Genomic DNA, 15263 nt, shown 5'->3' with positions numbered 1-15263 from the left:
GTTTGCTTTAGGTACAGATTCTTTTCAAAGTCTGCATCGTTTTTTCTTCCTATTTCTACCCTTGTCTTTCTTTAAAAGGAACCCAATTTTTCTAGAACCGTAAAATATTTACCAGAAGCAAATCTGGAAAAATCTGTATTTTCTTTTTACTGAAAAAGAAATCGCTCCAAAGACCTCCAAAAATTACACGAGATAACACACACTGTTACTAGCATAGTTAAAACTACAAACTACTTCTCCAACTCTCTACCAAGAATTAATTTCGTAAAGCAACACTTGTTTTATATAAATTAGGAGGGAAAATACATGTAATCTACAAGCATCTATTCTAATTTCCTGTCATTTCAGGATACCGAAAAATAAATTACAAATTCAACAAACATTTATTGGCTTCCAACAATGTGTCACAAACTAAGACTTATCATGGAGAAAAAAATACACAGTTTCAACACTGAAAGTTCATGCAGAGGGCAAACAGATGAGTTAACAGCCACTTATTAAAACAAAATGATAAGGCAAAAGTTATTGAGATATCATCTGTCTTTAAAAGTCTATTATGCAACTGAATAACAAAGAGGTCTATGAAAACCATAGATGAGTTAGATTCGTTCATGAAAACGAGAGCAGAGATTTCCTTTAGAGAGTGAAACCTGAAGAAGTGTAAGATTTCAACAGCTAGAGAAGAATGATGGTGCAAGTAGAAAATAATAAAGAAAGTCCAGGCTAGCAGAAAGTCCTGGGAACTGGTCATAACGTGTTGGACGTGGATAGAAAACAAGGTGTAGCCTGAATGTGGTCCTAGTTATGGTGAAAATAACGGTTGAAACAATGACTGACTTTAAATGATGTGCTCAAGGATTTATTCTACAGAGAGTGGGAAGCCATGGAATCTTAGAGTGCAGAAAAGATATATGACCAGAGATGCACTTTCAGGAAGAATATTCTGGAATCCATAAAAGTAATGATTTGTAACACAGAAAAATTAGAAGTACAGAAACTTCTAGGAAGGCATTGCAACAGTTTAGAAGAAAAAATCTGAGAGCGTCAGGCGTCCCTATAATTTTCTCTTATCCTTTAATTTTGTATTTTAGAACTTCTGTGCCACTTCAAGTTATTAAATGCTTATATTTCTCCATTGGTATAATTAACAAAAGTCTTCTTTCACTGTTGTTGTTTTATTCCTATGAGATATCAATTTCAATTTTTACCTATGCTTATTGCTTATCTACAGTTCTAAATTTTACCTCCAAAAACAACATATACCACTTTTTATCCTTTTCTGTACTTAAAATATTCTATATATATTAGGTCCTGTATTGATCCCATGATTTTTCTTTCATGATACTCCAGGCCAAAGTAATTTGGCTAAATCACTAAGAGAAAATGTCAGTGGAGATATACTGATTTCAGCTTGGTTTTTGAGGTTGGAATGGAAATTAGGAATATCTCCAAGATGAGCCATCTCAATTTAGAGCATCTGTTATAGTTCAGAATGATGAACACACGTATTTGTATTTTCTTTAGATCACCTTCTTCTGTGTGGCTATTTTTCTGGTGGATTCCTATGTTTCACTGTATATCATCACCTTTTTAATACCACACACCACGTTAATTGGCTGCATGTTCATATCTATTCGTGTAAGTAATACCCCCATCTGTCCCAGTGTCCTGGAACTCATGACCAATTGTGAAAGCTTTGCTTAGAGTTGGAACAACATGTGAAATATGCATGACATTTGACGATTTCTACTTCATGGATTCCAATGGAATTTTTCCCAGAGAGGACGATATACTTCAGCTGAACTGGAATAGAAAAGCTGGCCCTGATGAATGGGTGGGGAGGAAGGATAATGGGTGGTGAGCAATCAAGCAGCCTTTACACTTATTCTGAGCATTACACAGCTTTAAAAGGAGGCAAATGAAATGTCCTTAATTGGGGGGATTTCAGGGTTCTAGAGAAGTTCTCAATGTGAATAAAATACCCCCTTTTTTTCTAGGGGACAACTTCCATGCTGCTACAAAAGGCAGGAAGTTGCAGTATGTGGGTGAAGAGGTATCCATGGGTGAAGGGAAGGAAAGAAAGGGGCCTGTGAAAGGAACAATGGGGACAGGAAGTTCTGTCTGTATGATAAGGATAAATCCTGCCTCTCTCACTGTTTGGAGAGGCTAGCACAGACACCCAAGACTTTCTCACCTGTGGATGAATAACTATTGATTCAAACAAAAGCACAGTGGCTCATAGACCTTGGGCAGAAGGAAGACAGCCCCTCACGACACATTATAAAAAGGACGCTTAGCCAACACTCTTGGTGAAATCGGGGGTCATGCCAGTAGGGCTATTCAATGGGCCAATCACCTTTATATGAATAAAATTCATGAAACATAAAAACTTCCCGTTTAACCATTGTGTTTCTTTTTTGCAGCTTGTTTTGTTTCCTCTGTTTAGTGGAGAACCAGCAGGTGCAGAGCCCTTTCTGGTATTCCTAATTGTAAGAACACATTCTTCATTAAAAATTATCATGTATTTTACGAAACGGAACCATTTTAATTCCTGTAAACATGATGAAACTTTTTATTAAGGTGGATAGATAGGTGTTTGTAGCCCATAGAGATAAAATATGTATAAAATATGGAACAATTTTTTTTTATAAAGATCAACTAACCAGATAATACACTTCCCAAATTTTGATAACACTATACAACTATTCGGGGAAATGAAGTAATGGTATCACATAATTATATTTGTTTCTAGTGTTTCTGTCAACAAGATTGAAAATGAATTTGATAGTTTCACAATTTGACAAATAGATGATTGGAAATTTTAATGGTTTTGCCAAATACATCTTTGTAGAAGTCCAATTATTCCTAATTCACTTCTGATATGAAACCATTTTCTTTTACTGTTTCTAATTGTGCATCTCTCTCTCTCTCTCTATTTCTAGCCTTTCCTTCATTGTATCATCTTTGTTTTTATTCTTCGATGTCTGGAATGGAAGTTTGGAAAGAAATCAATGAGAAAGGATCCGTTATTTAGGTTGGGAATCAAATTGTATTCTTTCATTTCAGTGATCAATATTTTAAAATATTTTTCCATGCATAAATTAATCCATTAACAAACAAATGCCAAGTGCTAGGATAGGCTGGGGTAGTGACCATGTGCCAATACAAAGCATAGAGATCTAGGTACGTAAACCAAAGAAGATTATAAATAGTGGAGGAAACAGACCTGAAACATTGCGCATTAAGGGCTCCATCAGACATTGTGTGCAGTGGAACACTGGAGAAAGTTACAAGCAGCTAGTTCAGTTTAAATAGCAATAAATTTGAATAGATTAACAGTAGAAGGAATGCTGCTGCTCCAGAAAGGAAGACTTGAATCACCAAAAGGTCCAAGACAGTGATAACTGTGCTTTTTTTCCTGTGGTAGTGAGAAACCCAACTGGTGGGTCATAGACTAGTTCAGTTATGAATGGAACTTAAAAGCTGAGACTTTTTCTTGTCGCATCATTCAAGTACACAGCCATAAACATTTTATTCCCTTTGTGTCTTCCAAACTATATCAGTTTCATTTTTAACTATTGCAAGTAGTTGGATGGGAGACTTCCAAGATGAAAGAATACCTTTAAGAAATCTTGTAAGATCAGTACGGAAGGTTAGGTTGAAGGAAGAGAGAATAGAATGAGATATATTCTGGGTATGAGGGACAGAGTTAGAATGGAGGAGAAAGAGGGACTCTGACACGTATTCCAAAGACATGGCCAACTTTAATAGGATATCAAGCATCTTACTTGTACTTGGTGGGGGGGCTATCTGACTTCAAATATTCTGATCTAGTCTCTCTATGAAAATGTAATGATAACATTGGTGTCAAAGCTAGGGTTCCCAGAAAAATTATTTCATTAAGCTATGATATTAAAATTCTTTGTTAGATAATAGGTACTGAGTTACCTATTGATATTTTAAAAAACTGATGTTTCTATAAATAAGTAGAATGAAAGGTGTGTAAGAAGCAATGGTTATTAAATATAGTACTAGTACCATGAAAGGAAGGAGGATTCACAGCTCTGAAGGGAGATTATGATGGTTTATTAATTATGCAATCTACTCAAGTATAAGACGTAAAGAAGGCGGTATTCACGATACAAAGGTGAAAATCCCAAATCAATTACTAATGGATGGTTTTGGCTCCAGAATTTTCCCAAGAAGCAGCGACGTATGCCAAAATCCAGAAGAGCCAGAAGGAGAGGACGAAGATGTTCAGATGGAAAGAGAGAGAACAGCAAATGCCTTGAGCTTCACAAACTTTGATGAGGTAAAAACACACAAGGTTATTTCATCCAACGACACAAACATTTGCCAGTTAAAGTGGCCTGTCTACAAATCTAATTCTCAAATGGTGTTGAGTTTCTCTAATTCATACAAATGAGAATCACTACTTGATTTTACTAGGTACTCATTTTCACATCTCGATGAGCAGATTAAAAGTTATGTTAACTTGCTTCATCTTTTGTAGAATAAAAAATCAAAAAGTGGAGTGCAACTGAAATTGCAAAAGCCAAGAAAGAACATGTGGATTTTAGAAAGTGAGCAAAGTTGCACTTTCTTGGAGAAAGTGCACTGTACAAAGTTCAGGATACAGTCCGGTCCACAGCATGTTGTTTTGTCTGTGGAGGGTGATTCGGTGCTTCTCCCATCTCTATGTTTCTGTTCTGAGAGATGGGCCAGCTGCACACAATAATGTGTTCCTGAGTAACTGCTTTTATAGGAGAGGAAAACGATAGCCTCTTCTGTTGAAAAATAAGTGCTAGCCTGGGAGAATGGCCAATAAACGTGTGACCTAGTAGAAGGTCTTCTCTGATGCATGGCTTGTGCAGCGAGGGGCCAACCCTGTGGGTTAATCGAGCTTTATTATAAAGTTAATGGAGAGAATGAAAGTCTGACATGATTTGCTTGTCATTTACAGAAACCAGTCGTCATAGCCAGCTGTCTACGCAAGGAGTATATAGAGAAGAGGAAACACTGCTTTTCCAAGAGGAAGAAGAAAATCGCCACAAGAAATGTCTCTTTCTGTGTTAGAAAAGGTTGGACACAGTGGCCCGTCCTTCCACTGTTGGCTCAGGGCCCCCCTTACAGTTCTTGATGAGAGTCGTTCTGTACACCATCTCTTGGTTCACACACAGACCCATCAGCTGGTGACCTTGACAGCTCCTTTTGCACAGCTCATTTCGCCATGAAATTAATTAACTCGTGCCCATGGATAGGGGCTTAGCCACATCAACAGGAAGCCATAAGCGCTCTGTTAAAATGAACCATCGAGACCATGACATTTCTATTTAATGAACACGATTGATTTCCTGATGCTCATTATTTTTCAGAGGAGAACTAATGGGATGTGCTAGTACATTCGGAAGGCTGGGCCAGCAGATGTTAGATGGTCTCATTTTGTGACATCTCACAGTGCTTAGGATCACTGGAGACAGAGTCTGACACACCTAGTTTCCAAGAGTAGCTTTGTGACTATCCATCTGTGTACCTTTGGGCAATTAGCCTCATCCCTAAGAGCTTCTGTCCCCAAATGTGTAAGAAAGGGTTATGATAATGACCTCTCAGGGTGGTGGTGGGGGTTGTGACAATTAAGTGACATACTATATACAAAGCACATGGCGCGACACTTGGCACATAGCGAGATTGCAGACTCATTCTTAATTTTACTTTTAAAATCAATCAGTATTAAGTGTAACCTTTTTTGTTTGTTTCAGGTGAGGTTTTGGGATTATTAGGACACAATGGAGCTGGTAAAAGTACAACCATTAAGGTGATAACTGGAGACACAAAACCAACTGCTGGACAGGTAGGTGAATTATATGGAAAATATGGTATTTAGTCGTGCTCAAAATAAAAGTTACAAGATGTTAAAACTTTGTAAATAACAAAATCTCATTCAGTCATTATATAGTTGAAGTGATCAATGCAGCAGAATAATACATCACAAATTATCACATTAATAACACAAAATGAATCACTGAAAGGGGAATAATTATTCATGCCTTCAAAGGCATTTGGAGGGAATGTCCAATGTCAGATCAGAAATCAATATCAGAATCCATACGAACTCTATTTATAGTACCAAAAAGCACATGGATTTGCAGTTTCAATGAGCACTGCCCTCCCAGTATGTTATGCTTTAATCTTGAGTAAAAATGTTTGTATAAACACCTTTCTTAAGCAAGCATATTCATGGTCCTTCAAAAAGTGCTTAGGTACTGGGACACATGTTTTGGTTCAAATACACTGTCTTGGGTTTGTGTTTTCAAGGATTGGCTCGAAGTTGAGCAGCAGGGTGTGAATTCGACTCGTTTGTACTTGCAGTGCAACTGTCTAAGGGGGCCAGGCAAACAGAAAAAAAGCTGATTTATTAGAGAGAGACAACATGAGGTATAGAGTAAACTTCCCCCCAAATTCTATGGCAGAAGATAGAGAGCCTTAAGAGCTCCTTGGAAAGCACGTCCAGGGGAAGGAAAGAACAGAATCTGAGGAGGAGGTCTGTGGAACTACACCAAGGGAAGGAGGTTGATGGTCAAGCCCACCAGGGGAACAATCGCCAGGAATGTGACTGACAAATAGCCCACTAAAGAGGAAGGAGAAAATATATTCACAGTCCCTTTGAAGCCGAGATATTCATGAAGCAGACCTCTCAGGGATGTTGGCGGCTAGCCAAGCCCAACTGGACTCCTTAGTTCCGCTGAGACCACCCTCCAATTCAATCACCCCGGGGACCCCAAATCAATATTCTAGTTCTCATCAAGCATGGGCAAAAGAGGTAACTGTTCATTGATGTATTGGAATGAAATATTTCAAAAGGTACGATCTTAATTATAAAGCCAACTATTAGGGTCTCATGAAATCAGCTTTAATCAGATCAGCCAGTGTGATCTTTATAAACAATATCACTGTTCTGCTTAACTACTTTCAATGACCTCCCACTGCAGTAAGGCTGGAAGGAAACCTCCGCTGCTTGTCAGGAGCTGGTTTCTGTGTCCCTTCTGCCTCATCTCTCTCTTCTCCCCTTGATCACTCTGCTCCAGCCCCGCTGGCTTTGCTTCGGGTCTCAGAACACACTGAGCATCATCCCTTCCCAGAGCTTTGTTCTGCCCCAAATCTCTTTCCTCTGGCCTTTTCCATGGCAGGCGTCCTCTTGCTCTTCTGCTGAAATGGCTCCTCAGCAGACAGGCTTTCTCTAATCACCCCACCTAACGTCACTTCCCCTGCTATTCTCCACCCCAACCTTCAGAATATTTCCATAACCACATCACTTACGATCTGTGTGTATTCTGCTGCCTCATTTCTCTGCTTGTTTACTACCTGGTTCACTCAGTAGAATGAAAACTCCCAGTAACCAGGGCACTGGCCATTCCATTTGGATGCTCACTGCATCCAAAGCAGGCAGCTCAGTATTTGTTACATCGGCAGTTCTCAAAACACATTTCATCAGTGAGTGAAGCTCAATAACGAGTACTTAATGTACGTCTTTCAGAGTGCAAGGAAAAGAAAATTGGATATAAATTTTTGGCCATGATGGCGAGAACACCACACTTTTGAGATACTTGTTTTGCAGCTTAGATGACGTTGTGCATACGTTGGTTTCCATGTACTTGCTCTCTGACAACCTTCCACCCGTGCAAACTGGTTACAGATGACAAAACCCAATGAGATCCTAGAACTTCTCTAGTTTTTGTAGGTTTGTAAGGAGCAAGGTGTCATAGCAATGCAGGTCGTAGGGTCTGAGCATGAACTTTTCTCTGCAGGTGCAACTAAAAGGGAGCAGCGAAGGGGAACCCCTGGGGTTCCTGGGGTACTGTCCTCAGGAGAACGCGCTGTGGCCCACTCTGACGGTGAGGGAACATCTGGAGGTGTTCGCGGCCGTGAAAGGGCTGAGGAAAGCGGACGCTGCCGTAGCGATCACACGGTACCTGGGGGAGACACACCTGTTCTTCCTTCATGGGAAACTGAGGCCCAGAGACTCATTGCTGACTCAGACCACATTGGGTAGATTTGTAGTTAGAAACTGATTTCCCCGATTTCACAGGGATATTTTTTCTCATATTAAGTATGGAAAGAAAACAGTCAGTATTCATTGGTAAAATTGATTTAAGAAAATACTAAAATTTAAGTGTAATCTATCTTAGGACAGCTATTTGGGCATCACGAAATGTGCTTATATTCTTTTAAATGGAAAGATTCTCTTTTTTTGGAGGGCAGGGGGCGGGGCAGGAAGCAAAACAATCAATTTTAGGATGGCCAGGCATCTGTTCTCAGAACCACATTGCTGAGCCCCGTTCCCCATCCTGGTCCTGCGTGGCCCCGTTCCCCTATCGACGTGTAAGGCTCCATTGTATCCTTCAGGTTGGTGGATGCGCTCAAGCTGCAGGACCAGCAGAGGCGTCCGGTGAAGGCCTTATCCGAGGGAATAAAGAGAAAGGTAGGGGCGGGGCTCGGTGTTACTCTGCGCCGCCCACAGATCGGGGCCAGACGCGCTGTTCCTCTCGTTGCAGCTGTGCTTCGCGCTGAGCATCCTGGGAAAGCCGTCGGTGGTGCTGCTGGACGAGCCGTCCACTGGGATGGACCCCGAGGGGCAGCAGCAGATGTGGTGAGGAACGCTACCTGGTCAGGATCAGTGTGGACGCCTTGCAAGAAATCTGTGACTTGTTTTACTCCTGCAAAAATTGTCCCTTACACTGTTTCTTAATGTGAAAAACAAAACAAAAAACACCTCCATATTATTAGCAAAACTGATACTTTGACCAAAAAACAAAAAACAACAACAAAAAAAAACGCCATCGTTTCCTGGTATTTCCTAACCATTTCTCATTAAAGGAAAAATAAGCACTGGCAGGGCCCAAACATACTCTGCGTAATACAATTGCTCGATTGATCTGTTAGGTAGCTGTGGTGCATCTCTGTGACACAGTATGACACAATCATATAGTGTCATCACATAGGATGGACATTCTCATTAGATTGCAAAGGTGGGGGCAGAAGGAGAGTTTTGAATGTTGTCATGTGTGTTTATTGAGCATTTATTTGTTTTTACTAGATTATGACAAGTCTGTGCACTTTGGTGCCATTCTGTTCCCTCTGCACAGCGTTTTCACATACAGCCTCTTGCTCAGCATTCTTCTTTCATAATAAATATTGTGTTCTGTGAATTCCCCTCTCACCTGGCTTGCCCTTCCTCATCCCACCTGCCCTCTTAAGAGTCCTCCTTTGCTTAATCTCTTTTTGCTAATTATTCACAGTCATGCCCATTAAAACTCCTTTTCTCTATCCATTTCTGATTAATTAGAAGACTTCTTTAGTTGCAAATATTCTCTTGACAATATAGGCAGGCGATCCGGGCCACCTTTAGAAACACGGAGAGGGGCGCCCTCCTGACCACCCATTACATGGCAGAGGCTGAGGCCGTGTGTGACCGTGTGGCCATCATGGTGTCCGGAAGGCTGAGGTGGGTGCTTGTCCAGCCAACACTTGACCCCCAGCTTCATGGCTGGAAGAATTTGTCTGTAGGCAGAGAGAGATCAACGTGAAGAGTTGGAACCGCTGCACCTGGGTCTAACAGTAAAGACCTCAAAACACCACCCGTGGCAAACCAAGAGTCTCAAATGTTGCCTTCTGTGTCTTTTTCTTTTTCTGTTATGACCTACTGCTCCTCCCTCCAGATGTATTGGTTCCATCCAGCACCTGAAGAGCAAGTTTGGCAAGGATTACCTGCTAGAGATGAAGGTGAAAACTCCCACCCAGGTGGAGCCCCTCCACACCGAAATTCTGAGGCTTTTCCCCCAGGCTGCTCGGCAGGACAGGTAAAGATGGTGGCTGGTTTTGATCTGGTGTCAAATGTCAACTTTTCTTTGTCAGTTTCATTCATTTATTGTCATTCGAGTCCACATTTAGCCCAAAAGGAACCCTAAAAGAAAGAAATGATGTGTTGGATACTGCAGAAAGTAACCTGGAGAAGAGACGAGCTGAGGAAGCACGTGTTGTGGTCCTACTATGTGCTGGGCACTGTCCTGGTCTTGTATTATTTAATTCTCACTGAAACTTTCCAAAGTAGACACTGGTGTTCCAGTGAAAAATGAGATGATTTTCAAAAAGTCATCGTGAAAGCCTGGCCTTTAGAAGGACATTAATAAATGGAATTATTATCTTTAGGAGTAGGAAATTGGTAGACATGTTAGATCAAATGACAGGTAACAAGTGGCAGAACTAGGATGTAAAGCTCATTATTTTATTCCAAATCTATTAACATTTCCAATTTTATACAGAGTCTACTTTCAATCCTCATGAAAGTAATACATTAAAAAAATCAAAGATAGCAAAAAGAATAAAATACCTAGAACTAACCTTAACCAAGGATATGAAGGACCTATATGCTGAAAACTATAAGACATTTTTGAAAGAAATTGAAGAAGACACAAAGAAATGGAAAGACATTCTGTGCTCATGGATTGGAAGAATCAACATAGTTAAAATGGCCATATTACCCAAAGCAATATACAGATTTAATGCAATCCCCATAAAAATCCCAATGGCATTTTTTAAAGAAATAGAACAAAAAATCATCAGATTTTTTGGAACCACAAAAGACCCCGAATAGCCAAAGCAATCTTAAGAAAAAAGAACATACTGGAGGTATCACGCTCCCTGACTTTAGCTTGTACTACAGGGCTACAATAATCAAAACAGCATGGTATTGGCAGAAAAACAGACACATAGACCAATGGAATAGAATTGAGAACCCAGAAATAAAACCACATAAATATGGACAGATAATTTTTGACAAAGAAGCTAAAAACATACAATGGAGGAAAGACAGCCTCTTCAATAAATGGTGCTGGGAGAATTGGATAGCCATGTGCAAAAGAATGAAACTGGACTGCTATCTGTCACCATGTACCAAAATTAATTCAAAATGGATCAAAGACTTAAGCATAAGACCTGACACAATAAACTGCATAGAAGAAAACATAGGTACTAAACTTATGGACCTTGGGTTCAAAGAGCATTTTATGAATTTGACTCCAAAGGCAATAGAAGTAAAAGGTAAAATAAACGAATGGGATTATATGAAACTTAAAAGCTTCTGCACAGCAAAAGAAACCATCGACAAAATAAAGAGGCAACCAACTGAATGGGAGAAGATTTTTGCAAACAGTGCCTCCGATAAGGGGCTAATATCCAAAATATACAAGGAACTCATGAAACTCAACAACAAAAAACAAACAAGCCAATTGAAAAATGTGCAGAGGACCTGAAGAGACATTTCTCCAAAGAGGACATACAAGTGGCAAATAGACATATGAAAAAATGCTCAACATCACTAATCATCAGAGAAATGCAAATAAAAACCACAATGAGCTATCACCTCACCCCAGTCAGAATGGCTATCATCAACAAGACAAATCGTAACAAGTGTTGAAGAGGCTGTAGAGAAAAAGGAACCCTCATACACTGTTGGTGGGAATGCAGATTGGTGCAGCCGCTATGGAAGGCAGTGTGGAGGTTCCTCAAAAAATTACAACTAGAATTACCATATGACCCAGCAATCCCTCTCCTGGGTATCTACCCAAAAAATCTGAAAACATTTATACATAAAGACACATGTGCTCCAATGTTCACTGCAGCTTTGTTTACTGTGGCCAAGACATGGAAACAACCAAAATGTCCTTCGGTAGATGAATGGATAAAGAAGTTGTGGTATATATACACAATGGAATACTATTCGGCGGTAAGAAAAGATGATAAAGGAACATTTGTGACAACATGGATGGATCTTGAGAGTACAATGCTAAGCGAAATAAGTCAGACAGAAAAAGCAGAGAACCATATGATTTCACTGATATGTGGTATATAAACCAAAAACAACAAGAGAACGAGACAAACAAATGAGAAACAAAAACTCATAGACACAGACAATAGTTTAGTGGTTACCAGAGGGTAAGGGGGGTGGGGGTTGGGAGATGAGGGTAAGGGGGATCAAATATATGGTGATGGAAGGAGAACTGACTCTGGGTGGTGAACACACAATGGGATTTATAGATGATGTAATACAGAGTTGTACACCTGAAATCTATGTAATTTCACTAACAATTGTCACCCCAATAAATTTTAAAAAAAATCAAAGATTAACTTTAGGGTCATTTTGACACCTAAAATTCACTACAGAAGCCAGGTAGGTGATTTAGGAGTTAGGGGGGAAAACAGTAAGAAAAATAAATCATAATGACAATGTCAGAAAGTATATTTCTACAGTGGAATATAAATAATAAAACAATGCTGTAACTCAACGTACAGCCCAGGACTGAGTAGAAATATGTCATGAAGGAATAGGGAATAAGCAAAATGCATGAGAATGATTGTACCATAAATATACAAAATAGTATTTTGTAGTATCTTTAGATACAAAATCTAAATCTTCCTGATTTTCAAATGACAAAAAGGCAAACATCTGAGAAACAAATTATTTTAAAAATTGTTGCTGAATTTGGCACTGAATTTTTGGAGAACTCTAGTCCTCTCACCAGAGACTCAATTATGTTATCCTACATGAAGAAAGCAGTTTGAGTAGGAGCGAGGGAAGGTGGGAGAGGTGTGAATTCTCTGGAGAATAGACTTGGATTTCCATCCAACTTGGGAAACGTTAAGAAACCACATGGTGTCAGTGCCTGGTTGGAAGATGAAACCAAGGAGTAAGTGTTTAGCTTAAAAAATAAGGTGAAAGGTGACTGGCAAATCTAGAAATTTCATTTATGCTGTACCTGCTCACCTCCATCTAAGGATGGTAAACTGTCTGAGTCTTACTCTCCCATCCCCAGTTCTTGTGAATTGCCCCCTTTTTATTACTATGGATTCACCCTAGACATTTCACCTACACCAAACCAACTCTTATTTACAGAAATAAAGACCAGAGACACGTTTGTACTCGGTTTCTGTCTGCCACAAGTGGTATCAGCCTCTCTCTCTCCTCCTCTCCTCCCAGGTACTCATCCCTGATGGTGTATAAGTTGCCAGTGGAAGATGTACAACCTTTAGCCCAAGCTTTCTTCAAACTAGAGACGGGTAAGATAGATAAACTTTGAAATAAGATGCTGAAAGCAGAATTTCAAATGATAAAATAAATTAACCACATAACAAAAATGAAATGAGACATAATGTGTTAAACTGAAAAGTTAAAATCTCAAATTGAATTTTAGGGGTATAATATCAAGGAAGTGGAGGGATTCTGGGGAAGGGAGGTTATGGGAGTGATTTTCACTTTTGCTTTGTATTTTCCATGTATTTTTGTATGTATATATCAGTGTAAGCTAAGTCAAAACTTAGTTATGTGTGCATTCAAGGAGAATGCTTTCTTTGGAATATTGATGCTTGCGTATTTAAAATTAAATTCTATGTAGCCTTGCAGATTGTTTCATTGCCTTGGGCTCTATATTAAGAAATTGACATCTTGTTTGGTCATTAAGACAATCTACTTGTGTCTGCTGCACTTGAAAACTCACCACACCGCATCTGTCATTGCCAGGTTCATGTTGTTTTCCTTGCCATCTGAGCCTGTCAACTCTGCTACTCTGCATTGTGCTGGCCAGAGCTGCTTCCCCATACTCTTTTCATTGTCATTGCTCAATGAGATCTTCACTTGCTTGTCACCTTTCCTGAGAAGAGATTCGAGTCTCATGGTTCTAAATGACTCTTCTTACTCCTGTTGATAGCATCCGGGGTCACAGTGACCCCTCTTTTCCATTCTCTGAGCAGAGCACCCCAGATTCTGGGCTGTGGGGTCATTCACAGCACCGCCCGGATTGGCTCTGTGGCCAGTACTAGCCTGGTACCTTTGATGGTATATTTCCAATCTCGTACAGTTGATAGCATATTTCCAGTCTGCTGGGGTCTTATCAGGGCTCTAACTACCTGCCCAGTCCATTTTGGTCAAGGAGAAGGGTTTTCAACTTAATTTGGGTCAAGCTGCATTGATGAAAACGGCCCATAAGGATTATCTGCTCCTTAGAAAACCACAGACATCTTTCTCTATGCAACCCTTTTCATCTTTCTCTGATGCAACCCTTTTCAAAATGTGTCTGCCTTCCACCTCTTCCTGTGCTGAATGTGCAAAAATACTGGCTCTCCTGCATGGAAGGAAGTCATCTCAGCACCATTTCCTCCTTTAAATACAGCTCTCAAAAACCGTGCAACACAACAGCATCTTTCCCCCAGAAACTATGGGAATGCATTGATGTTCTTTTAACTGAACACTATACTTAAACCATGAACGGCTATTACCTTAACCTTTTTATTTAATTTTTTAAATTGCTATCTATACTGATTTCTAAGATCATCTGGATATAAAAATATATAAACCCCTAATGTACGTCCATCCTTGTGCAGTTAAACAGAGCTTCAACCTGGAGGAGTACAGCCTCTCACAGTCTACTCTGGAGCAGGTGGGTCAGTTTTAGAGATTTTCTATCCTCCATGGACTATAAATGTACAGTTAAGTGCATACTCTTTGCACTCACTTGGAGCTACAGAAAGCAGTGTGACATCCCTCTGTCTTTATCCCTTGCCCCCTTTCAGGTTTTCCTGGAGCTCTCCAAGGAGCAGGAGCTAGATGATTTTGATGAACACGGCGATCTCTCAGTGAAGTGGAAGCTGCTCCCCCACGAAGAGCCTTGAAGCCCCGCCTACCCTATGTTTCTGTTCAAGCCTGTGGTTGTTTTTTAAGACATTTATTTTCATAGCATCAATGTATATTTTTAGAAATTATATTGTAAACCCTGACATGGTTGTCCATGTGGTGGAGAGGAGGAGTGAGGGCTGGGCAAATTCAGGGACAACATGAACAGAGGCTCCCAACTGAGCCCTGTTCCCAGTCACAGCCTCCGTATCTCTGCAGGGCACCCTGATCCTATTTTTCTGTATAATGCTGAATAAATCCATTTACTTGTTTAAGATTGTTTCTGTTTCTGAATATGATATACAAATTTTTTTTAATTTTTTTAATCAGAAACTTAAAAACGCTATTTTCTAACCTAGAATGAGAAATCCATATGTTTATTCTTTTGAAAGTTTGATGCCTTTGTAAAGCTGATATTTTAGTAAGAATTTAAGTGACCATGTCAAAAAGTACCATACTTATTGAAATAGATTTTAATGTATTTTCTTATGGCTAAAAATATTAAAATATCATTGGTCATAATACCTGATATCAATATATT

The 15263-nt window shown here is 39.7% G+C and overlaps 1 protein-coding gene across 3 annotated transcripts in view; it reads left to right on the top strand.

The window, feature by feature from the left end:
- Positions 1 to 14993, top strand: part of ABCA8 (ATP binding cassette subfamily A member 8) — a 69708-nt gene extending 54715 nt beyond the window's left edge. For all 3 annotated transcript variants that reach the window (XM_033091561.1, XM_033091560.1, XM_033091559.1), the window contains 14 exons: positions 1525 to 1638; positions 2424 to 2489; positions 2943 to 3034; positions 4192 to 4312; positions 4964 to 5081; positions 5760 to 5851; positions 7806 to 7966; positions 8404 to 8479; positions 8553 to 8647; positions 9383 to 9502; positions 9717 to 9857; positions 13034 to 13113; positions 14434 to 14489; positions 14623 to 14993. In XM_033091561.1, the coding sequence (XP_032947452.1) occupies positions 1525 to 1638; positions 2424 to 2489; positions 2943 to 3034; positions 4192 to 4312; positions 4964 to 5081; positions 5760 to 5851; positions 7806 to 7966; positions 8404 to 8479; positions 8553 to 8647; positions 9383 to 9502; positions 9717 to 9857; positions 13034 to 13113; positions 14434 to 14489; positions 14623 to 14721 (1431 nt within the window). In that variant the 3' untranslated portion in view covers positions 14722 to 14993. The remainder of the gene's footprint in view (positions 1 to 1524; positions 1639 to 2423; positions 2490 to 2942; positions 3035 to 4191; positions 4313 to 4963; positions 5082 to 5759; positions 5852 to 7805; positions 7967 to 8403; positions 8480 to 8552; positions 8648 to 9382; positions 9503 to 9716; positions 9858 to 13033; positions 13114 to 14433; positions 14490 to 14622) is intronic.
- The last annotated feature ends 270 nt before the right edge of the window (positions 14994 to 15263 follow it).

Source organism: Rhinolophus ferrumequinum, chromosome 21 (genome assembly GCF_004115265.2).
Source record: "Rhinolophus ferrumequinum isolate MPI-CBG mRhiFer1 chromosome 21, mRhiFer1_v1.p, whole genome shotgun sequence".
NCBI lineage: Eukaryota > Metazoa > Chordata > Mammalia > Chiroptera > Rhinolophidae > Rhinolophus > Rhinolophus ferrumequinum.
The sequence above is the reverse complement of the archived record's forward strand: the minus strand, read 5'-3'. Positions and strand labels throughout refer to the sequence as shown.